Here is a 23,441-nt window from a genome sequence, read left to right on the forward strand (position 1 = left end):
TAGCACGCGCGGCTTACCTCCCCTTCATCATCTTCCGCTTCGGCTTCTTCTCCTTCTTGCCCTTGGCGTCGGCCGCGTCCTCCTCGGGCTCCGGCGGCGCCGCGGGCTTCGCGGGCCCGCCGAACTTCCAGGCGATGCCCTTGTAGGCCGCGAAGGCCGGCACGACGAGGAGCAGGTACCAGGCCTTGTCGCTGAGGGCGCCGAAGAACTGCGCGATCATCGTCAGCGCCATGACGTCGAAGAAGTACGACGCGAGCGAGTCCGTGGGCTGCGTCGACGCCTCGCAGGCCGTCGGGTAGGTCAGCGCGTAGACGACGGCGCAGCCGCCGAGCGCGACGTAGTGCGAGTTCGCCGCTTCCCCCCGGAAGTAGAGGCGCACGGCGACGTACCAGAGGTTCACGGCGGCCAGCACGGGGAGGTACAGCTTCTGCGCCGCGGCCTTTGCCTTGGCCGCCTTCTTCGCCGCCTGTCCGGCCATCGATGCGTGCGAGTCGAGGGTGCGTCGACGGCGTCGACAGTTGCGGTGCGTCGACGGCGTCGACAGTTGCGGGTGCGTCGACGGCGTCGACAGCTCGGGCAGCGAGCTCACGCGATTAGTTGGCCGGGTTTCAAAAAGACTTAGTCGGGGCGGGATCTTCGTGCGCACCCCTTCAATAACTAGTCCAACAAGTGGGCAAGTTCGACGGCTCGAGCAAGTTGCCCCCCGAGGCCAGCGCGCATGGGGCTGCCCCGAGCCCCCTAGCGCGCGATGCTGTGCCGCTACTCGCGGGCGCACCCGTACTTCGACGACGTGCCCGTCGTCGTCGTCGTCGAGGCGCCGGCGCCGCTCGTCTGGGACGCGTGCCTGGCGCCGCTCGAGGTCGGCGACGACCGGAACCGGCGCGAGCGCCGGGGCCGCTGGGCCGCGCCGGCGGAACCAAGCACGGCGCCGGCCATCGGCGCGCTCGGCGCCAAGCCGCGGCGGCGGCGGTCCTTCGACGCCGCCGCCGGCGCGGCGCCGGCGCTGCTCCACGAGCTCCGGTCGTTCTACGACCAGGCCTACCGGCTCAAGGTCGTCAAGGACCGGCTGCTCCACGAGATGCGCCACCGGGACTGGGGCATGGCCCAGCTCTTCGAGATCCTCGACGAGGACGGCGACGGCGAGCTCGACTGCGACGAGATCGGCGACGCGCTGCGGCGCTGCGGCGTGCCGCTGCGCGATCTCGAGCTCGAGGAGCTCTTCGAGACGCTCGACGCGGACGAGTCCGGCACGGTCGACGAGTCGGAGTTCTTCGACTGGCTCTACGGCCGCGGCGACGCCTGGCTCGCCGCGAAGCGCCGGTCCGACGACGACGACCCCTTCAACGACCGCCGCCTGCTCCGCCGCGACGCCGTCCGCTTCGAGGACGCGACGCGGCGGCGGCTCCACGCCTTCTGGCTGCTCGTGGACCGCGACGGCGACGGGGCCATCGACCGCGACGAGTACCTCGACCTCCACGTGCACCTCTACGCGGCCATGCACTTTGGCGGGGCCGAGCCGCCGGACCTCGCGGAGGCGCGGCGCGTCGCGGAGCGCGAGTGGGACTTCGACAGCCAGGGCCGCGACGGCCTGGACCACGACCTCTTCAACCTGTCGTTCTTCCAGCTCGTCGACGCCTGGCGCGCGGCCGCGGGCGACGCCGCGGCGTCCTTCGCGGACTACTGCTCTTTCCTGCTCGACCGCGTCGCCGTCGTCGTCGACGACGACCCGAGGCACGTGGACCTGCGCTGGCGCCACGACCCGGACGGCTGGCTCGGCGACCTGCCGCGCTTCCGGTCCCTGCGCAAGGCCATCGCGTCCGCCGTCCAAAAGGCCGACGCCATGCTCGGCGTGCTCGGCCTCGCGGACCCCGTCGACGGCGGCGACGCGTCCGACGGCGACACCGCGGCCCTCGTCGAGGACGCCGAGGAGCCGGCGGCGGCGGCGGCGCCCGCGCCGACGCCCGCGGTCTTCGACGACTCCGTCCTGTCGGGCGCGCGCTCGGCGAAGGTCCTCGACGACGCCAGGCCGGCGATCTTCGACGACTCGCTCGCGTCGCCGTCCCTCGCGTCGCCGTCCCTCGTTGTGTGGAATTCAAATCTTCAACCCGACTTCAATTTGATAGTATGCGACAGTTTCGACGCAATTTCTTCAGCTGGGCTTCGAGATCTCGACGAGAGCAATCGATTCGTCCAAAAATCAGCCGAATCGACTTCGATTTGACCGAGCTAGAGAATTCTGAAGTTTGGTCAGGACCACCCAAACCAGTGGTTGAATTCCACACAGGTCCCTCGTGCCGAGCCTCATGCAGAGCCTCGTCGACCCCTTCGCGGGCGACGACCGCTTGCCGCCGTGCCTGGACTCGCTCGTCTTCGCCGGCGACGACGCCGAGGCCGGCGACGACGCCACGGCGGCGCCCGCCGAGGCGGACCCGGAGGGCGACGCGCCGGGCGACGCGGCCGCTTCGACGCCCTCGCCGGCGGCGGAGCCCGCAACGCCCTCGCCGGAATCGCCGGAGAGCGAGGCGCCGGGCGACGCAGCCGCCGCGTCGACGGCCTTGCCGGCGGCGGAGCCCGAGCCACCCTCGCCGGATCCGTCGGAGCCCGCGGCGCCTCCGGAGCCGTCGGCGCCGGAGGCTTTCGAGCCGTCGGCGCCGGAGGCTTTCGAGCCGTCGGCGCCGGAGGCTTTCGAGCCGTCGGCGCCGTCGGAGCCGGAGCGGCCGCCGGAGCTCCTGTCGCTAGAGCCGGAGCAGTTGCCGGAGCCCGCGGAGCCCTCGGCCGTCGCGCGCCCGCCGTCGTCGCCGGTTGCGTCGCTCGAGGCGCCGTCCCTCGAGGCTCCGTCGGTCGTGGCGCCGTCGCTCGTGGCGCCGTCGCCGCCGGCGTTCGCGACGCCGTCGGCGACGCCGTCGCCGTCGGCCCCGCCGTCGCGCGCGGCGACGCCGCGCGGATCGCCCGCCGCGGCCGCGTCGCCGCGCGACGCCGCGTCGCCCGCCCCGCCTTCGCCCGACGCGGCGCCCGCGCCGTGGGCCGCGGACTCGTCGCCGGTGCTCCCCGCCGCGCTGCCGCCCGCGCGCGCGTCGTCGCCCGGCTCCGCGTCGCGGCGCGTCCCGACGGACGAGTCCGAGTCGCCGGCGGCGACGCTGCTCCTGTCGCCGGCGTCGACGTTCCTGCGGACGCTGGGCCACCCCGACGACGACACGACGGCGCCCGGCGACGGCGCCAGCGACGGCGGGCCCGGCGGCGGCGCGCCCGGGACCGAGGAGCCGTCGGCCGATTCGGCGGAGCTCGCGGAGCTCGTGCGCCTCGAGCGGTCGCGCGCGCTGCACCACTTCGACGACCCGGCGCTGCACCACGACCACGCGCGGGCCGCCCTCCGCGACGAGGAGGCGCGGCGCGAGGCCGCGGCGCGCGCGCTCGCGGCGCCGCCGCCGGAGCGGCGGACGATCACGCGTGTCGCGTTCGTCGGCGGCGCGCCCCTCGTGCCCCAGGCCCGCGCCGACACGCCCGAGGACTCGCTGTCGACGGCGCCCGACTTCGCGTCGGAGACGGCGAGCTCCGCGACGCCGCCGCCCCGCGGGTCCCCGCTCCGGCGGCGGCGCGGCGCGGTCGAGCCGACGCGGCGGAACCGCTTCAAGGAGCGCGCGCCCTTCGTCGCCGCCGCCGGCGGCCTGACGCTCGCGCCGGGCGTCGACGTCGCGTCGCCGAAGGACGCGCCGCCGAAGCTCTCGGCCGTGGAGCGCTACCTCGAGCGCCTCCGCCGCGACGCGCTCGACGACTCCGACGACTCCGACGACGGCGGGGACGACGCGCCGCCGGCGCGGCGCCCGAGCCGCCAGCTGCCGACCTTCCGCGGCCACGCCATCTTCGCGGCGCGGGACCAGGGCCGGCCCGTCGTCCCCGCGGCCGCGCGCCGCGAGCCGCCCGCGCCGGTGTGGCACTCGCCGCGCCAGGTGCCGGCCAACGGCCCGGCGGTGCCCAAGCTCCTGGAGACCGAGGACGTCGTGCTGCCGCGGAACCTCACGACCCTCGAGAAGTTCCGCGCGGGGCTGCCCGTCGACGCGGCGCCCGCGCCGCGCCGCGCGGCGGCGGCGGTCCGCGTCGACGACGTCGCCGTGCCCGCGCGCGCGGACCTGCGCCAGCCCGCCGCGGGGCCCCTGCCGCACCGCGGCGCGCGGCCCCGGTCCGCGCCGGCCCTGCGACCCGTCGCTCCTCCGCGTCCCCCCTCCGGTTTTTGGCGCGCGCGACGCGGCGCCGCCGCAGGTCGAGCCGGCGATCCTGCGCCTCCGCGAGCTGCCCTGGGCCGCCCGCATCGGCCGCCCCGCGGATCCGCCGAAGCGGCCCCGGGACATTTTCGGCCGGCTTCGCCTCCCGGCGCCGGTCGTCGACGCGTCCGCGGAGTCCGAGGCCACGCCCCGGGACCCGCGCGTCGACCAGATCCTCAAGGAGCAGGACCGCTACGCGTACGTGCTGCGGACGTACATTAAATACTTGTGAGTGTCCTACATGGCACCGGACATGCCCATCATGTCTGCCATCTGCCCAAAATTGCCGCGGCCGAACCCGTGGAAACCGCCCCCCCCGGGGGGGTTGGTGGGGTACTTGAAAAATTTGCAGAAGTCTTCATGGATCTCCTCGGGGCAGTACTCCTTGGAGCACAGGTGCGCGACGACGAGCGCGAGGCACGGGTCCCAGTGCGGCCTCGTCTCGAGGCGGATCGTCTTGCCAAGCCACCCGCCCTTATTCGTGGCCAACTTGAAGACGGCGTTCTCCTGCGCGACGTCCGCGTACTGCCCCCCTTTGACGAGGTCGTCGCCGGCCGCGGTCCACGTCGCGACGCTCTGGCCCGTCTGCGCCTGCACGAGGTTGAAGTGGAGCGCGTCCACGAACGATTTCCGCTCCGACTTCCAGCCAGCCCGTGACTGTTCGCCTTGGTCACTGTGACCCCCCTCGGACCAGTGCCATTTGCAAACTGAAGTGCCCCGCGCGTAGACCTGGAGCTCGAAGCCCTCGCCGAAGGTCCGGCCGCGCGTGCCCGGCGCGATCCGCGCGCGCGTCCGGAGCGTGAACTTGTCCATCTGCCGTTGCCGCGAGGCATCGGAGATGGCTTGGTTCGGATCGATTTCAATGCCCCCCGAAATCTTCTCGCCACTCCTGGGACTGGGCCCCCATTTCCCGTCGAGGCGGCGCCAGTACTCAAGGGCCGGCGACGCGAGGCCCGGGTCCGCGACCTGGATGACCTGGCCCGGCGCGGTCCCGGCGGGCACGGCGACGCGCACGGTGGCGGAGGACGGCATCGTCACGTCGAGGACGCCGGCGTGTCCCTCGGGCACCTGGACGCCCACGTACGTCGCGGCCCAGGGCGGCGGCGCGCCCTGCGCCCCGTTCACCTCGAAAGACGGCTTCGAGTCGAACGTCGCCGTCCAGAGCACCGCGCCCTTCTTGGAGCCGTCCTCGCGGACGAAGTTCTCGAGGTCCACCGTGCGCTCGCCCTCGAACGCCCGCGCCTCCTTCTTCTTCTCCTTGATCTTCTTCAGCAGGAACCAGCGGTCCTTCTTGTCCGTCGAGTCGCCCTTGTACGCGTAGCAGTCGCGCGAATTGAACATGCCCGTGGACTTGAATGCCCGTGGACTTGATCGTGAACACGCATTCTTCCGTGTCGCCCCCGGGTCCGCTAGGATCTCGGGCGGCAAGGCGCTGCTCGAGGAGCAGCCCATCGCAGGAGCAGGATCGTCCCGTTGATGAGCACCTCGAAGAGCGCCGTCTTCAGGAGGTGGCAGAGGCGATAACTAGACGCTCGGGAGCGGTGTCGCCTCAGATTACAAGCGGCGGCTGAGGAATTCAGCCATCTCAGGCTTGAATGCTCATGGCATCGCACGAAAATACATGTTGCAGCTCAATCTCGACCTCAAGGCCGCCAACGCGAAAAAAAAGGTTACGTGATCGCGTAGGCGGCGAAGAGGACGTCCTCCGCGTGCGCGTGCGGGAGGTCGACGAGGACGTCGTCGAAGGAGGACGAGTGGCGCCGGCGGCGCGGCGGCGGCCGTTGGTCGTCCTCGTCGTCGGAGTCGACGAAGGGGTTCCGCGGCGCCGCGGCCGCGGCCGGTCCCGCGCCGCCGTCGTCGTCCGCGGCGACGGGCGCGTCGAGCGTCGACGCGCGGAGCGTCGCGAGCGCGCCGCAGAAGACGTGCGTCGCGGCGAGCGCGAGGAAGGGCGCGTGGACGTTGCCGCGCCGCGCGGCGGCGGCGACGGACGCGCCCGCGAGCAGGGGCCCCGCGGACCGCGCGAGGGAGCTCACGGCGAGCGCCGTGCCCTGGGTCGCGCCGTGGGCGCGCCGCGGCGTCGCGGCGGCGAGCATGACGTTGAGGAGCGGCGCGACGAGCACCGAGCCGACGCCGAGGCAGACGAGCGCGGCGCCGAGGCACGCGAGGCGGCCGCCGCGGCCGGCGACGGTGCGCGGCCGCGCCGCGTAGGCCGGCCCGCCGCCCCCGAAGGGCAGGAGAGCGCAGCCAAACGCCAGGGACGGACACCCGACGCGCGCGTAGAGCGCGACGATGCCGCAGCGGTCGCGGAGCACGGCGAAGAGGCCCCGGTAGAACGCGAGGCCCGACAGCGAGAACGCGGCGAGCGTGTAGCCGACGCGCGCGGGCCTACGAAGCATGACGGTGACGATGTTTCATTGTTTTCCCACCCGAAAGCTCTCGAAAATCGTCGCGGCCGCGGGACGCTGGCGCGGGCCCTAAACCGACGCCGCCGTCGGCCTCGTCGAGGGCCAGGAAGCTCACGAGGCCCACGAGTAAAGCGCCGCTCTGCAAGCCGTTGAGGCCCACGAGGACGAGCGTGAGCCGCCGGCGCCGGTCGCGCCAGACGGCCGCGAGCGCGGCCGCGGCGCCCGGCGGCGGGCCCGGCGGCGTCGCCGGCGCCGCGCCGCCGCCCTGCACGGCGAGCTGGAGCCGCCGCCGCGGGGCGGGTTCGTGCTTGCCGCCGAGGCAGCACGCCGCGAGGCATAAGGTCGCGAAGATCGGCGCGGCGGCGACGGCGAGCGGCGTCGCGTAGGGGTGCGCCGCGGGCGCCGGCGCGGCGCTCAGGCAGCCCGTCAGCGCGGACGCGCCGGCGCGCGACGCGCTGAAGACGGCGCCGAGGAGCGCGAAGCGCTCCGCGCGCGCGCCCGCGGTCGCCGCGGGCGCCTCGGCGACGAGCGCGCGCGCGAGCGCGACGTTGTTGTTCGTGAGCCCCGCGAGCACGCGCAGGCCCACGACCTGCGCCGCGGACGACGCGAAGCCGCAGAGCAGCGTCGCCGCGCAGGACGTCGCGAGCGCGCCGAGCACGAAGGGCCGCCGGCCTCGCACGTCGCTGCAGTGGCCGATGAGCGGGCTGCTCACGAACTGCGCGGCGCTGTAGCAGCCCTGGGCGACGCCGACCCACCAGGCGACGCCCCGCGGGCCCTTGCCGAAGCGCGCCATCATCGCCGGCAGCAGGGGCACGTCGGCGGACAGCGCGATGCCCGCCGACGCGACGATCATGAGCGGCATCCACGACGGCGTCGCCCGCGTCTCCAGCAGGTGGCGCACGAGGGCCTCGTCCTCGTGGACGAGCAGCGGCTCCTCCCGCGCCTCGTCGACCTCCAGCCTTTCTTTGACGTCGAGCAGCGGCTCCTCCCGGGTGCGGTCGAGCTCCATGTCCTGCTCAACTCCGTCGGTGCCTGTGGCAATTTCTGTGATATTGCACTTCAACGTCGGTGTGGCTGCCAGTGTGGCTGCCCCGCGAAGGCATGCCCGCAATTCCCGACAGACAGAACCTGCTGCATCAGAGTCAGAACCGGCAAGCGACGACCGCAGACCAGCATGCTCGCGACACCGCTGGCGCGTCGGCGCCGTGTGCACCGAAGGACGCATCGAACGAGAACGCCGCGAGGCCGCCACCCGCAGCCCTACGTGGCCCTCCCCCGCGATTCCGAAGGACGCATCGAACGAGTACCCCGCGGCCGCGACGACGCGCCCTGGCACGGCCTGTGCGCCATGCTCCCCCTGTGCGACGTCCGGGAGGAGCAGCACTGGGAGGCCTGCCTGCTCCACCTACAGGGCCTCGTCGAGGCGGCGGACGGAGACGGCGCGAACCTCCTGTGGCGCGTCGCGCAGCGCGGCGACGGCCGCGCGGCGCACGTGCTCCTGAAGCACGGCTACAGCGGGCTCGCGGCGCGGCGCGACGCGACCTACGGCCTCGACGCGCGCGAGGTGGCGCGCGCGGAGGGCCACGCGGTCCTCGCGAAAACGCTCTCGGCGTTCGCGGGGGGGCCGAAGGACCGCGCGGCCTCGCGCTCGCGCCGCCGCGCGCCGTTCTGGCGCGCGACCTGCTCCTGGCGCGGCGTCGCGAAGCGCATCGGCCGGAGCCTCGGCCTCGTCCGCGCCAAGTTCGAGCGCGACTCGCGGCTGACGCTCGCGTCCCGCGGGTCCTCCCAGCTCTAGACGCCCTTACTGGAGCTTGTAGAACGCCGCCGCCGTGTCGTGGAAGAGCGCGCGCTGGTCCGCGTAGGGCAGGTCCGCCGTCATGGCGCGGAACTCGGCGTACATGGTCTTCATGTCGAGGCCGTCGAGCAGGTCCACGGGGTAGTTCGACGCGAACGCGCAGCGCCGCGCTCCGAAGAGGCCGACGAGCTCGAGCGCGTACGCCTTGGCCTTCGCCCGCGTCGTCTCGTGCTTCCAGTACGTCGGGAACGTGTAGGCGAGCATGGAAATTTTGACGGAGACGTGCGGGAGGGCCGCGAGCCGCTTCATGCCGTCGCTCCAGGCTTCGAGCGCCGCGTCGTCGAGCGCCGTCTGGCGCGCGTGCTCCTCGCGCGTCGGGATGTGGTCGTCCGGGCCTCCGATCTTCAGCGTGCCCGCGTGGTTGATCATGACGGGGACGCCCGGCGCCTCGGCGGCGAGCTCGGCGAACGCCTGTAGTTGGTGCGGGTTTAGCTGCGCGTCGAAGGAGAGGCCGTGGTCCGCCAGCTTCTTGTAGTTTTCGCGAAACGTCGCGTTGGCGATGAAGTCCTCGCGGACGTTGGGCCAGCTCGGCGCCAAATTCAGGACTTGGCGCACGCCGACGGCGCCCAGGGCCGCCTGGCGCGCGCACTGGTCCCGTGCGGTGTCCAGGCTCAGGTCCACGAAGCAGACGATCTTGTAGGGCAGCGGCCCGGGCAGCCCCATGACCCACGCGGTCTCGCCCTCGGGGTCCTCCTCGTCGATGGTCTCGACGTGGACGAAGGACGTGATCTCGAGGTCCTCGATCTCGCCGGCGGCCTTCAGATAGTCCTGCGGGAGCCATTTTGGCAGCTTCGCCTTCAGGCCTTCGTGGTGCGGGTTCGGCCGACTCTCGAAATCCCAGAAGTGGAGGTGCGGGTCGCAGACGTCGCCCGCGTACGGCTTTTGGAAGTGGTTTCCCATCGAGGCTGCCCACAGTTCTAATGCGGGAACATCGGATTCTCGATCCTGCGCTTCAACCAAAACTTCAAGAAGCGGGTCGTCGGAGAAGCGAATTTAGTGGCGCCTGAGAGCGGCGCGGGGGGAGGGCGCGGGTCGAGAATGAATTTGGAGGGGCGGCAGATCGTGCCGGTCGTCTCAGCCCCAGGTCGGGAAGCCCGAGGCCGCGGTCTCGTGGCGCGGCGGCGCGGGGTCGCCGGGCCGGAGGGGCACCTGCGCGATGATGCCCGGCCGGTGGACGACGTAGGGGTGCGAGTAGCAGGTCGCGGGCTGGGGCGCGTAAGGCGGCGCGTAGGGCCGCTGGACGACGCCCGGGTTCTGCGGGGCCGGCCCCGGGTAGCGGTGCGCGACGCGCGGCGGGCCGATCTGCGACGGCGGCGGCGCGGCGCGCGACGCGGGCGCGACGTGGACCCCGAGGTTGCCCGGGATGAGGCCCGGCGGCGTCGACAGGGGCGGCACCGGCGGCGGCGGCGTCGGCGCCGCGTCGAAGGGGGCCGCGGGCGGCGGCGGCGCCGCCGCGTATGTGAAGCCGTCGGCCGGCGCGTCGCGGCCCGAGAAGCGGTCGTCCGCGCGGCCCTGGTAGTGCGCGGCGAGGCGCGCGTCGAGGTCCGCGCGGCCCTGGTAGTGCGCGGCGAGGCGCGCGTCGAGGTCCGCGTCGGTCTGGAGGCGGCGCATGAGGTCCGCGAGGTCGTCGACGGGCGGGGGCGCGCCCTGCGGGCGGTAGTAGAACGGCGCGGCGTCGGCGCGCGGCGCCGCGCGGGGCTCGCGCGCGAGGCGGCGCATGTTGCGCCGCATGGTCGAGTACCAGTGGTTCTTGATGGCGTTGTCCGTGCGCCCGGGCAGCAGCTTCGCGATCTCGGCCCACTTGTTGCCCAGCCGGTGCTGCGCCTCGTAGATGACGGACTCCTCGCCCTCGCTCCAGGGCTCGCGCTTGATCGCGGGGTCGAGGTGGTTGAGCCAGCGCGTGCGGCACTGCTTGCCGGACCGGAACCCCGCCAGCTCCTTGTTCAGCTCCTGGGAGATGACGGCCCACCGCTTCGTGCCGTGCGTCATGACGAGGCGCACGATGGCGTCGTCCTCCTTGCGGCTCCAGGCGCGCCGCTGCGACGCCTCGCCGCTCGGGGCGCCGGGGCCCGGGTGCGCCGCCGGCGCGTGGCGCCCCGGAGGGCACTCCATGGGCGGGCCCGCCCGGTCGACCCCACGGTCGGCAACACCGTCGGGGAGCTCGGCCACACCGCCGGGCCCGAATGCAGCCCCGCAATGTCAAAGGAGCTTGTAGAGCTCCGGAGGTTGAACGGCATGTCCGACCTTTCGAGGCGCTCTCCTGCGCTGCACCGCGGCGCTCTCCTCGACCTGTGCGGCGCTCTCCTCGGCCAGCTCCTCGGCGCTCTCCTCGGCCAGCTCCTCGGCCAGCTCTCTTCGGCGCAGCCTCGCCGTAATCCCGGCGCTGCCACCCGTAGCGAGCCATCAATCATGTTCAACGTCGGCGCGACGCCGCGCTCGGCGCCGACGGTCATCGTCATCCTGCGCGACGGCGTGCTCCAGGCGCGCATGTTCGAGTGCCTCAGCGACGCGGACGCGCGCTGGTCGGTGAACTGGCTCTACGCCGCCGTCATGTACCTGCAGCGCGCCGACGGGACCTTCGCCAAGTGGAAGGAGTACGGCCTCTGGTCGAGCGTGCGGCGCATTCGCGAGGGCTTCGAGAACGACCCGGCGGAGCGCGCGCGGCTCCTGCCGAACCTGGCGGCCGTGCCGACCGTCGCCGAGCCCGCCGCCGCGTACCCGCCGCGGCCGCCCGCCGCGGTGATCCTCGTGCCGGCGCCGACGCTCGCCGTCGTCACGCCCGCGGCCGCGCAGCCGCCGCCGGCGCCCGTGACCGTCGTCGCGACGCCCGTCGGCGCGGAGTACGCCTATTCGTAAGTCGGCTTCGGTAGAGCGCCTACGTGAGGGGAAACATAGATTCAACATGTCGAAGCTGACGCAAAATTGCCTCAGCGGCGTGTCGCGATTTCGCCATCGGCCTCGGCGGAGAGACTTCGACCGCGTCGCTTGCGACGATGATGCGTGTCGTCGCTGCGTTGGCGATGCTGCCTTGCGCGGTCGTCGCCCAGATGGGCGGCATGGAGGGCATGGGCATGGGCTCGGGCCGGCGCCAGCGCGACAAGGAGCCCCTCGCCGTCAAGGGCGATCTGCCGTGCATCCGCTGCGACGTCTGCGAGATCGTGGCGACGGAGCTGTGGCGCGAGGCGACGAAGCAGCGCGAGGCGGCGCCGCTGACGGCGGCGAGCGGCAAGCCCGGCGAGAAGAAGAGGAAGGTGTCGACGTTCAGCGAGGCCGACGTCAACGAGCTCGTCGTGGGCGTCTGCAACCGGCGCAAGGAGATGGGCGAGTGGCTCTGGTACGTGGACCTCGTCGAGTCCCAGGGCCCGCCGGGCGAGGGCAGCGCCTGGCGGGGGCTGACGAAGAAGGAGAAGGCGTCAAACGAGAACTTCCTCCAGGTCTACCGCGCGCAGCGGGGCGGGCCCATCCGCAAGTGGGACCGCGAGAGCGCGACGGCGAAGCGGTCCTGCGACCTGCTCTTCGACGACGACATCGGCGACGTCGAGGAGCTCGTCGTGCCCCTCTGGCGCGGCGACGTCGACGAGAAGGCGTTCAAGAAGCTCGCGTGCAAGGAGCTCAGCGGCCGCTGCGGCAAGGACCGCAAGCCCGTCAACGCCCAGGGCCGCGAGGACTTCGAGTACGACGCCCAGGACAAGTCGCTCCTCGACACGGAGCGCATGATGGAGAACATGGCCGCCCAGGGCATGCCCATGGTCATGCAGTCCCGCGAGGACATGATGGAGGAGCTCTACGAGCAGATGGAGGCCGAGGGCATGTCCCGCGAGGAGGCCGACGCGTTCATGGACATGGCCAAGAGCTCCGCGGGCGACGACCTCGAGACCGTCGACCCCGCCGACCCCGTCGACCCGGCGGACGCGGAGCTGTAGGGCGCGGCGCGCGGACGTTAGCGTGCTCCCGCCAGCAGGGGGGCGCGGGGCGCGCGGCGCGCGTCGAGGCTGGCCCCGGTGTCGCCGCTCAGTACGGGTCGTCGTGGCGAGGGCCTTGGCGACCCCGGGCGACCGACGCTTGGCCGCCCGCTGAATTGGAGATGAGGCATCGAGTGCTGCCCACAGCATGACGAGCTGAGAGCCTGCCGTGCAGCGGCCTGAAAGAACGCGACGATGGGGCTCGAGCGCCTCTGGCGGACGTCCGTGGCCGCGGCGCCGCCGGACGACGCGGCGGACGACGCGGGCAGCTTCTTCGTCGAGATGTGGTACGTCGTCAAGCTCGGGGCGCCGATGACGCTGTCGGCCGTCTTCGGCTACCTGCCCGTGGTCATCATGCTCGTCATGGTGCGCACGGTCGACGAGCCCGGGGCGACGGGCGGCGCGGGCATGGGCGTCATGTACCAGAATCTGCTCGGCGTGTCGACGATCATCGGGGCGGGCAGCGGCCTCGGCCCGCTCGCCGCGCAGGCGTTCGGCGCGGAGGAGCACGGCCGCGTCGGCGACCTGCTCCAGCGCCAGCTGGTCATCCACGGCTGCCTGCTCGTGCCCGTGGGCGCCGCGTTCCTGGTCGCGGAGCCCGCGCTGCTCGCGCTCGGGCAGCCCGCGGAGACCGCGGCGCTCGCGGGCCGCTACTGCGCGCGGCGCTGCCCGGCCCTGCCCGCGCTCGCACTGCTCGAGGCCGTGAAGCAGTACGCCGTCGCCCAGCGCGTCGTCTGGGTGCCGCTGGTGGTGTCGTGCTGGTCGTGCGCGACGGCCGTCTTCGGCCTCGCGTACGCGGTGCCCGCGCACGGCTTCGACGGCGCGCCCTGGGCGATCACGGCCGCGGACTGGGGCGCGGCGCTCGTCATGGCCGCGCTGGCGCCGCGCCTCGTCGACCGGCGCACGTGGCCGCGGTGGTCGTGGCGCGTCGCGACGGAGCGGTGGCGCGAGCTCCTCGAGCTGTCGCTGCCCGCGGCGTTCATGCTGTTGACGGAGTGGTGGGGCTGGGAGGTCGCGCTGTTGCTCGCCGGGACGCTGTGCGCGCGGGACCGGTCCCTCGACGACACGCTGTTCTGGCCGCCGGCGTGCCCGGCGCTCGACGCGTTCCCCATCTGCTCGAACACGATGGTCATCTCGTTCATGTGCCACTTCGGCTTCTCCATCGCCGGGGGCGCGCGCGTCGGCAACCTCGTGGGCGCGGGCGAGCCGCGCAAGGCGAAGAAGACCGTCGCGGCGCTGCTCTGCGTCGTCGTCGCCATCGCGACGGCCATCGTCGCGCTTTTACTGCGGCACGCGGACCAGTGGGTCGCGTTCTACACCATGGACCCGGACGTCGCGCGGCTCGCGGCGGCGACGCTGCCCCTCGTGGCCGTCTACATCTGGTGCGACGCCATCGGCCCGGGGGCGTTGAACAAGCTTCTGGCGAACCTCGCCACGGTGAAGGTCCCGGCGCTCGTGAACGTCGTCGCTTTTTACGGAATCGGCCTGCCCTACGGGGCCTACCGGGCCTTCGTCGCGCACCGCGGCGACTCGGGCCGGGGCCTCTACGACCTCTGGAGCGGCCTGGCCCTGGGCATCGCGCTCATGGTGCTGGGCCTCGGGACCTACTTTTATTGCTGCGTCGACATGCGCCGCGCGTCGGACACGGCGCGGACCGTCGCCGCGGACGCGTCCAAGTCGCCGGACACGCGCGAATTCGAAGTACTATCGACGCGCGACGACGACGACGGCGGCGACGAGCCGGGCATCAAGATGTCCGTGATCTCGCGCGCCATGGTCGCGGGCGGCGACGACGGCGACTCCGGCAGCGACGACGAGTACGACGACGACGACGACGCGGACCCGGAGCTCGCGCTGCGGCGGTCCGCGACGACGGGCGCGCGCGAGAGCGCCGACGACGTCGTCGAGCTCTAACTTAGGCCGCGAAGAAGCGCGCGCGCCGCTTCTTCTTCGGCGGCGCGTTCCGGCGGAGGAACTGGGCGAGCGCGTCCCGCGGCTTCCGCTTGGGCGCGGCGGCCTCGGGCTCCGGGATCTGCTGGAGCCGGGGGTCCGCGGCGAGGAGGGGCATGACGGGCGGCGGCGCGGCGGCGTCGCGGAGCCGCGCGGCCTCGGCCTCGGGCATGGGCGAGTCGCAGACGTCGCAGGTCGCGTCTTTGGGCTCGTTGAGGAACGTGCACGCGTCGCACCACCACTTGGCCGGGGCCGGCGCCGCGGCGAGCGCGGGCGGCTTGCCCGTGCGCGATCGCGCGGCCGCGGCGGACGACGTCGGCGACCGCGGCGGGCGGAGCGCGGGCAGCGAGTTCATGAGGCGCGCGGACGGGAGGCGCACGCGCGGCGGCGCGCGCGGCGGCGGCGGGCTCGCCGGCGGCCGGGCGACGGCGAGCGCCGCCCGGAGCGGCGGCGGCTCGTAGGCCACGTAGGCCTGCGACGCGTCGGCGTCGAGCGTCTGCTGCGAGAGCGCCGGCTGGTAGGCCTGGGACGCGTCCGCGTCGAGCGTCTGCTGCGAGAGCGCCGTCTCGACCTGCGCGTCGGGCTCGACGGGCGCGACGTAGGCCGCGGCCGCGTCGCCGTCGAGCGTGTGCTGCTGCGACGCGTCGTCCTCCGCGAAGGCGAGGGCCGCGGCCGTGTCGCGCATGTCGACGTCGAGGCCCGGGCTCGGCGGCGGCGGCGGCGCCTGCGTCTGCGTCTCGTCGGCGAGGACGATCTCCGCGGAGTCCTCGACGGGCGCGCGCGCCGTCGGCGCCTGCGTCTGCGTCTCGTCGGGCAGGACGATCTCCGCGGAGTCCTCGACGGGCGCGCGCGCCGTCGGCGCCTGGGTCTGCGTCTCGTCGGGCAGGACGATCTCCGCGGAATCCTCGACGGGCGCGCGCGCCGTCGGCGCCTGGGTCTGCGTCTCGTCGGCGAGGACGATCTCCGCGGAATCCTCGACGGGCGCGACCGCGGGGGCGCCGATGATGGCGACGAGCTCGGCGAGGCGCTCCTCCGAGCAGCTCATGAGGTCCTCGACGGGGTCGCCGTCGGCGTCGACGGAAGCGTCGGAGAAGCCCGGCTGCCGCGCGTCGAGGAGCTGGTTCGCCGCGCGGAGCGCGTCGGAGCCCGTCTTCTGGCAGATCAGGGCCCGCAGGCCGCCGTCCTCGTCGACGTCCGGCGGCGGCGCCTCCGCGAAGGGCGCGTCGCCGCCGTCGCCGCCGGCGACGGAAGCGAGCCGCGTCGTCGTCAGCGCGATCCCCCAGGCGCCCGCGCCGCCCGCCGCGCCACCGCCGCGGCGCACGCCCTTGGACCGGTCCGTGACGACGCGCGCGCCGTGGAGCGCGACGACGCGGCCGAGGAGCGCCGACAGCGCCGTCTCCGGAACCGCGCCCGCCGCGACGCACGCCGCGCGCGGCACGAAGACGCGGCAGCTGTGGCGCCCGTCGGAGACGCGCACCTCGCCGCCGCGGCCCGCGGGCGTCGCGTCGCGCGCCGACACGACGCGCACGAGCTCGTAGGTGCCGCGGAACGCCGACTGCTGCGTCTCGCGGACGACGTTCTCGACGTGCGTCGCGAGCCACGGCGACGAGAGGGCCCGGGCGGTCGGCGGCGCGGGCGCGGGCGGCTGCGACTCCGCCTGCGACTCCGGCTGCGGCGGCGCGGGGAAGCCCGCCAACGACTGGAGCCAATTGATGCCATTTTGTAAAGCCATCTTTGTTTGCGTGTTTTGTGCGCGGCACGGGTTCGCTTTTCGTGCGCTTTTTTTGAGATCTGCGTTTGTGAGGAGGACGGTTTGTTGTGTGTAGTGGTGAAGACGTTGTTGTTGGGCGTTCCGGCCCGGACGGCCTCGGGCGGAGCGGTCTTGCACGCGCTCCCAGACTGCGGCTCGGCTCGGACAAGAGATCTTTTTTTGCCGCGCCGATCGATGCTCTCCGGTCGAGCCAGGTCGCGCGCCTCCAGCGCAGCGTCGCGGGCGGTCTAGAGCGGTTGTAGATGCTCATTTCGGAGGGCTCAAACCAGCAGCCAGATGATTCCGATTCAATTTCATCGTTGGAAGCCGCCCTCGACTCTGTAGCGATCGAGACAAAGCAGAGCTCGGCGCCTTTGACCCACGGCCGCGTCTCACTGCTCGTCATGGAGGACGCGGACTCGGCGCACGCGCGGCGAACCTGGCACAAAGCGGACGCGCTGGGAGCAGCGCTCGTGGTGCTGCGCCGCGCCAGCGGCGTACGCGACGTCGGCATCGTCCTGCTCGAGTTCCTCGAACGCCCGATCCCTCTGGTTCTCAGCCTGGAAGCGACGTATTTGAATGATTTTTATTTCGCATCTAATCTGCTAACTGGGATATGCTGGAGCTGTCGTCGGAAAATTGATAAGCTGTCGTGCTACGAGGACACCTCGATGGGTTTGATCGAGGACGATGACATTCCGAGCAACGACGGCGATGTGCATGTCTTGGAATCAGCGCTTTGCGGACCCAAGGACCGTACCCAAGATTGCCTAGCTGGCTACGAGGATCTCGTTCCGGAAATTGTACGTGTGACACGTCTTTGGAAAGAGAACATTTCCCGTCGTGATCTGTTGTTGCGTGAACTATTTGGCCACGAGCCATTTTTTCGTGGTGTCAATCATCGCTTCCTGAGAGAGAACCGTAATTCAGATTTCTTCGACATCATTGCAGTACGGTATCCGCAGTCAATGCAGGCACTGCACGCGGCTGGCTGGGAATATCATCTTGGCTATGGCGAGTGGCGACGCGATTTTTTTCATGCGGAGTCGGTTCCGGATTTTGATGATTTTGATGATTAGATAACCTAAGCTCCTAGCCTGTGTGATCGCCGGCACGAGGCGGGAGTACAGGCGCTTCTCGAGAGCGCGAAGCGCCGGCGCCCAGCGAGCCGTCGCCGTCGGAACAATTACCACAGCATGGTCTTCCTCCGCAGCGCCCTCCTCGCGACCGGCGTCGCGGCGTCGAACTGGGGCGATGGGAACGGCAAGGTGGGCGACGTGCCGGCCTCCTTCGACTGCGCCATGCGCAAGGCGGCCTACGACTTTGGGAAGAAGCTCGTGCCGCGCCAGGGCTCGTTCGAGGCGCTCTACTACGCGCTGGACCTGAATTCCGACGACTGCCACGTGGACTACGAGGAAATGGAAGGCCCGAAAGCCGACGACGTCATTTTACCTGCGGACGCCGTCTACGTCGCGCCCGGCGGCGCCGGCGACGGCGCGGCCGCGTCGCCGCTCGGGACGCTCCAGGCGGCCTACGACCTCGCGGCGTCGCGCGCGTCGAAGACCGTCGTGCTGCGCGGCGGCACGCACTACGTCGACGAGCCCGTCCTGCTCACGAGCACGCACAGCGGTCTCCGCGTCGCGGCCTACCCCGGCGAGGCGCCCAAGGTCTCGGGCGGCGTCGAGCTCGACGTCGCCTGGAAGCGCGTCAAGGGCAGCGACGTCAACCTCTACGTCGCGGACGTGGACGTCGACGACGTGCCGGGCCTGCAGATCGACGGGGTGCGGTCCACGCGCGCGCGCTACCCGAACCTGCCCGGGGGCCTCGAGGTCTCGTGCGGCTACGGGTGCATGATCCCGAGCGCGAACGCGAGCTGGACGCCGCCGGACTTCGGCCGCTTCGGCGAGGTCGAGTACTTCACGGACAACCGCAGCGACACGCTCCGCGACGACACGCCCGACGGCTGGTTCCAGCGCTACATGGTCGGCCGCGAGGGCCTCTGCAGCGTCTACGACCCGCCCGTGTCCTACTGGTGCTCCGAGAAGCCGAGCGGCGGCGGCGCGTTCGCGTTCCGCACGCCGAGCGGCGTCGCAATCGATTTACCGAACGCGCCCTACGCGGACGCGGGCGACGCGCTCTTCTTCGTCTGGCGCCCCGCGCGCTGGGCCAACTGGATGTTCGAGGTTTCGTCCGAGCGCGGCGGCAACTACACCTTCGGCCGGGGCGGCAACCAGGGCGCGCGCGGCTCGGACAACGGCGGCGACTTCTTCGTCGAGAACGTCTTCGAGGAGCTCGACTACCCGAACGAGTTCTTCTTCGACAAGAAGGCGAAGAAGCTCTACCTCGTCCACAACGGCACGGGCGCGCCGCCGGACGACGCGACCGTCGTCGCGACGAAGCAGCGCGTGCTCCTCAACGTGTCGGGCACGCAGTGGGACCCCGTGCGCGACGTGAAGCACGAGGGCGTGACGTTCACGTCCACGCGCTACACGTACATGGACCCGCACGGCGTCCCGAGCGCGGGCGACTGGGCCCTCGACCGCGTCGCCGCCGTCTTCCTCCAGGGCACGGAGGGCGTGACCTTCGACAAGTGCGCCTTCGACCGCCTCGACGGCAACGCGGTCATGGTCAGCGGCTACAACCGCGGCGCGACGATCGTCGACTCGGACTTTTCCTTCGTCGGGGGCAACGCGATCGCGGCCTGGGGCTACACGAACGAGACGGCGACGGACCCCGGCCGCCCGGGCGTGGTCAACGAGAACTGGCCCGCCGCGGGCGTCGACGGCACGGACGGCGAGCACCCCGTCGGCACGACGGTCCGGGGCTGCACCGCGCGCGAAGTCGGCCTCTACGAGAAGCAGTCGTCGTTCTACGTCCAGGCCAAGACCGCCGCGTCGAAGATCGAGGGCAACGTCTTCTTCAACGGCGCGCGCCGGCGTCCCGCTTTTCTTTCGAGAGATTCTGTCGGACGAAGGCGCGCGCGCGGTAGGTCCGCGCGCGGGCATCAACGCGAACGACGGCTTCGGCGGCGGCGACGAGATCGCGCGCAACCTCGTCTTCAGCACGTGCCGCGAGAGCGGCGACCACGGGCCGTTCAACTCCTGGGACCGCCAGCCGTTCCTGACGACGCAGCGCACGGGCAAGCCGTCGATGATCATGGCGTGGCGCGAGATCCACCACAACTTCTTCATCGACAACTACTCGCCGCAGGAGGACGTCGACAACGACGACGGCTCCTGCTTCTTCAAGACGCACGACAACTTCCTCGTCTACGGCGGCCAGGGCATGAAGAACGACTTCGGGGGCCACGACAACCGCCACTACAACAACACGTACGCGTACGTCGGCCGCGCGCTCGGCGTAACGACGACGCTGCCGGGCCACGAGGACCTCTTTGCGGGCAACAAGGTCGTGCTGACGAACTCCGACGTCGGCGGGCCCATCTGCGACGCGCCGGCGACGAAGATGGCCGACAACGCCTACTTCACGCCCGACGGGAAACTCACGGAGTGCGGCGTCGCGCTCGCGGAGAACCAGAAGAACCGGTCCATGGACCTGGGCTCCACCGTCGCCAAGCACCCCGCCGACGACGCGGTCATCGAGTGGGCCAAGGCCGCCCTCGGCTTCTAGGCGCGCGCGCGTGCCGGCCCTTTTTGTTGTACGACCACCTGAGTTCTAAACTAGAGCGGATTTTGAACAGCAGAGCCAGGTGAGCCCGCGGCCCCCGTAATTAGTTTTCTCTTAGTCCTCGTCGCTATCGTTTTCGTCTTCGTCGCCATCGCTGTCGTCGGAATCGACATTGTTTGGTGCCGGGTCGTGATCGAAAATGAGCCGACTTGGTGAACCCCTGGAGTACTTGACCTCGATGTCACCAAAGCGGCTCGTAGCCTCTTTCCAGTTGTAAAGACCGACCGACCCCAAGGGTAACCGGGAGAATGGAACCGTGCCCGCGAGCTGTCCACCGAAGAATACGGACGCCATCGATGAGTCCCAATCGAATTTCGTCTCGACGGTGTTCCATTCGCCAGCCACGGTGCCCTTACAGAGGACGAGTTGTTGGCCGGCAAAACCCTCGAAGTTTACGCTTCTGATTATTGAGCTCAACGGTTCGGAGTTATTCAAAATGAAGCATGCCACGTGGCATATCATGTTGCCGTTCGTTGATCTTAATGTGAGGGCTCCGTAGGATCCGCCTGGACCTTCTGCCATTTGCCGAGCTTCGAAGCGGCACCGAAACCGAAGGCTCTCCACGCGATTGTGCTCACCGGAGAAATCGAAGAGCAATCCGGATTCATTATCATGAGTCGAACCTTTTAGAAGCAGGTGATTGCGATTCTCAGAGTCTCGTTCCACTGTCGCCCTGAGCGTAAATTTGATAAGACGTCGTCGTTGATCCGAGAGCATGTCCGCTAAACGCCAGCGCACCAGCCACCCGCTGTCCCAGCGCTCGTGGAAGTAAACGGTATCACGGCCGGAGTTGGCCAGGCCGTCCATGATCGCGCGCTTGACGAGCTTCGAGGTCCCCGCGGCGCACAGAAGCCGCAAATGACCCGCAGCGAAGGACTGGGCGAGCACCGGGAGCGACGAGATGGTATGGAGATCGAGGAACTGCACTACACTGTCGGTCACATCGTGCTTGCGCCAGAGCGATTGAAGCCGTGCGTTGGCGGCGTTGCGCGGGTGCTTGGCTGGCTCGCTCATGATCCCTGCGCTTTTGCCGCGACAGCGTTGCGCGGGTGCCCTGCGCGCGCAGCTCCGCGAGGAAGCGGCGCCATGGCCATCGGCGCCTGATTTTCGTTAATTATAACCTTTTCAACATGCAGTTCAATCACGGGCCTTTGCATGATTTTGAAGGCGCGAGTCGCGCACCATACTAAACTAAAAACACGTTAGTGGGCCCTAGGCCGGGCAGCCGCCGGTCATCTTCTCGCAGTAGGACCCCTCCGTCGACAGGAAGACGCGGTCGCTGTTCTCCGGGATGCACGTGCACACGTTCGTCTCGACGACGATGCCGCCCTCGCAGCCGGCGACGTTGTACTCCCAGGTCATGGAGCCCCACTTGCCGCAATAAAAATGGTTGGACACCTGCAGCCCCATGTTGTCGTCGTCGTCCGTCGTGTCGTCGACGCGCGGCAGGCCCGTCCGGTTCGCCATCTTCAGGTTCTCCTGGCGGTTCGCGACGAGCAGGTCGCTGCCCCGGAGCTCGGCGTCGAGCGTCTCGACGAGGGAGATGGTGTCGTTTTTGCAGGAGCCGCTGCCGAGGTACTCGAAGCCCACGTGCTGGTCGAGGTAGTGGTCCCACGCGACGCCCCAGCCGAAGCCGTCGTTGGACCGCGCGGCCTCGTGGACGGCCTCGACGTAGGCGTCGTAGCGCGTCACGTCCATGGACAGGGAGTCGTCGTCGAAGGCCGCGGCGAGGCGGTTCTCGACGTAGGTGACCGTCGCCATGATGGAGCCGAAGGCGTCGTCGGCCTTGCCGACGGCGACGCGCTGCGCGACGCACTCGTCGGTCTCGACGACCGTGGTCGACGTCATGTTCACGACCGTCGACACGCCGATCCAGGACGCCACCGTCGCCTGGGCCGACGCCGACGCGACCTGGACGTCCAGAAGCACCGGCGGCGCGAAGCCCCGCTCCGCGACCCACGCCTGCATGAGCGCCGAGTTCTCCGCCATCGACGACACCTTGAAGCTGTAGAAGTCGTCGAGCTCCTCCANATCGTCGCGGGGGAGCCGCATGGCCGCCGCGCACTCGCCCTTGCCGTAGACCTTCCAGTCCTTCGTCAGCGCGTAGAGGTCGGCGTCGCCGTGGATCGGCGCCGCGATCTCGTAGACGTGGCCCTGCAGCGCGAAGGAGACGTGGGCGACCTCGAGCGTGCCGTCGGCGCCGTAGCCCGAGTAGCCCGTGGACTTGCGCAGGAAGACCCGCTGGCCCAGGTCCCTGAGCGACTGGTAGTGGAGCGCGAAGTTCTCCGGGCCCGTGTACATCTGCACGCGGTTGTGCATGAACGCGTTCCAGGCGCCGCCGGCGAAGGTGTCGCCGAGCAAACCGTCAAAGGCCAGCACCTGCTCGTCCAAGGTCATGGCGCCCGTCGTCAGCACCGGCGCCTCGACCCAGTGGAGGCCGACGCCGTCGCCCAAGGTCGCGTACATCTTCACGCCGTCGCAGCCGAGGCACGTCGTCTCCACGGGGGCCAGGGTCCCGTTGATGAGGTCGATGATGGCGGCGCTCTGGTTCGCGACGGACGGGTAGGTGACCTTGTAGACCCACCAGTCCGCCGAGTTGGCCGTCCCGAAGGCCGCGTCCGCGGCGTCGGCGCGCTCGGCGCGGAGCGACAGCGTCGCGGGCGACCGCGCCGCCGCGAGCCACCGCCCGGAGTAGGCCGCGAGCCCGGCGAAGGCCAGGAGGGCCGCCCCGGCGGGGGCAGCGCTACTTGCCCGCATCGCGTCGGCTGCCCTGGCGCAAATGCGTGCGCAAAAAGGTTAACTTTCAAATGCGTCAGAGTTGACAACATCCATGGTGAAGGACAACTCCCGGAGGTGGCTGTCCGCGAGGCAAGCTCGTGGCAAGCTCTTGTGCTGAGCAGTCGCGCCGCCGCAGCTCAGCGCGCGCCTCTCCTTCTCCGCGCTCGTCGTCGCGCGCCGCAGCAGCTCTAGCGATGCCGAAGTTCGACTTCTTCCCGCGCATGGCCATGTCGCTGGTCAACATCCGATGGCTCGGCCACCGCACGCGTGCGTTTCGCTCCGTCCGTCTTCGGCGCGGGACGTCGTCGCCCGCGCAGGCGCCGTCCAGGCCGTGTTCCGCATCGAGCCGAAGATGAACAAGCTCGAGGCGCGGCGCCGGCGCGCGCGACCGGGGCGCGCGCGCGCGATCGGAGACGCCGCCGCCGCAGGTCCGCGAGTACCTCGAGAAGATCTACGGCCTGCCCGTGCGCAAGGTCATGACGGAGAACTTCATGGGCAAGCGGAAGCGCATCACGGGCAAGCGGAAGATGTTCCCCTACGCGCGACCAAACTACAAGCGCGCGATCGTCACCTTCGCCGGCGACGCGACCGTCTACTCGCCCGATAACTAGAGCTCCCCGTCTCCGGCGAACGCGCGGGCGAGGTCGCGGGCGAAGTAGGGCCGGCCGTCGGCGCCCTCCTCGTCGATGACCCAGAACATGACGCCCCGCGGCTCGAGGTGGTCCGCGGCGAGCGCGCGGAACGCGGCCGCGACGTCCGCCGGGTCCGCCCGGAGGAACTTCTCGCCGTCGGCCC

At 70.8% G+C, this 23,441-nt stretch overlaps 5 protein-coding genes across 5 annotated transcripts; 2 read left to right on the forward strand and 3 right to left on the reverse strand.

Moving 5' to 3' along the window:
- Nucleotides 1-13: 13 nt before the first annotated feature.
- AURANDRAFT_62910 (hypothetical protein) lies at nt 14-478 on the reverse strand (the record flags this gene model as incomplete). The annotated part of the gene is made up of 1 exon (XM_009037708.1): nt 14-478. One exon carries the CDS (start codon nt 476-478, stop codon nt 14-16), a length of 465 nt encoding a protein of 154 aa, XP_009035956.1.
- A 270-nt stretch (nt 479-748) lies between these two features.
- AURANDRAFT_62911 (hypothetical protein) lies at nt 749-5,580 on the forward strand (the record flags this gene model as incomplete). The annotated part of the gene is made up of 4 exons (XM_009037180.1): nt 749-2,085; nt 2,285-4,199; nt 4,258-4,487; nt 5,178-5,580. 4 exons carry the CDS (start codon nt 749-751, stop codon nt 5,578-5,580), a joined length of 3,885 nt encoding a protein of 1,294 aa, XP_009035428.1.
- A 349-nt stretch (nt 5,581-5,929) lies between these two features.
- On the reverse strand, nt 5,930-9,182 carry AURANDRAFT_62912 (hypothetical protein; the record flags this gene model as incomplete). Its single annotated transcript, XM_009037707.1, has 3 exons — nt 5,930-6,644; nt 6,721-7,623; nt 8,470-9,182. The coding sequence occupies 3 exons, from the start codon at nt 9,180-9,182 to the stop codon at nt 5,930-5,932; spliced, it is 2,331 nt and encodes a 776-aa protein (XP_009035955.1).
- A 1,053-nt stretch (nt 9,183-10,235) lies between these two features.
- Nucleotides 10,236-10,631, reverse strand: AURANDRAFT_24448 (hypothetical protein; the record flags this gene model as incomplete). The annotated part of the gene is made up of 1 exon (XM_009037706.1): nt 10,236-10,631. A coding segment is annotated over one exon (396 nt), but the record flags the coding sequence as incomplete, so codon positions are not given.
- Nucleotides 10,632-10,928: 297 nt separating this feature from the next.
- AURANDRAFT_62913 (hypothetical protein) lies at nt 10,929-19,811 on the forward strand (the record flags this gene model as incomplete). Its single annotated transcript, XM_009037181.1, has 6 exons — nt 10,929-11,348; nt 11,567-12,415; nt 12,668-14,380; nt 15,970-16,193; nt 17,395-19,118; nt 19,171-19,811. 6 exons carry the CDS (start codon nt 10,929-10,931, stop codon nt 19,809-19,811), a joined length of 5,571 nt encoding a protein of 1,856 aa, XP_009035429.1.
- Nucleotides 19,812-23,441: the final 3,630 nt, after the last annotated feature.

The sequence above is a fragment of the Aureococcus anophagefferens genome (assembly GCF_000186865.1).
Source record: "Aureococcus anophagefferens unplaced genomic scaffold AURANscaffold_6, whole genome shotgun sequence".
Taxonomy (NCBI): Eukaryota; class Pelagophyceae; order Pelagomonadales; family Pelagomonadaceae; genus Aureococcus; species Aureococcus anophagefferens.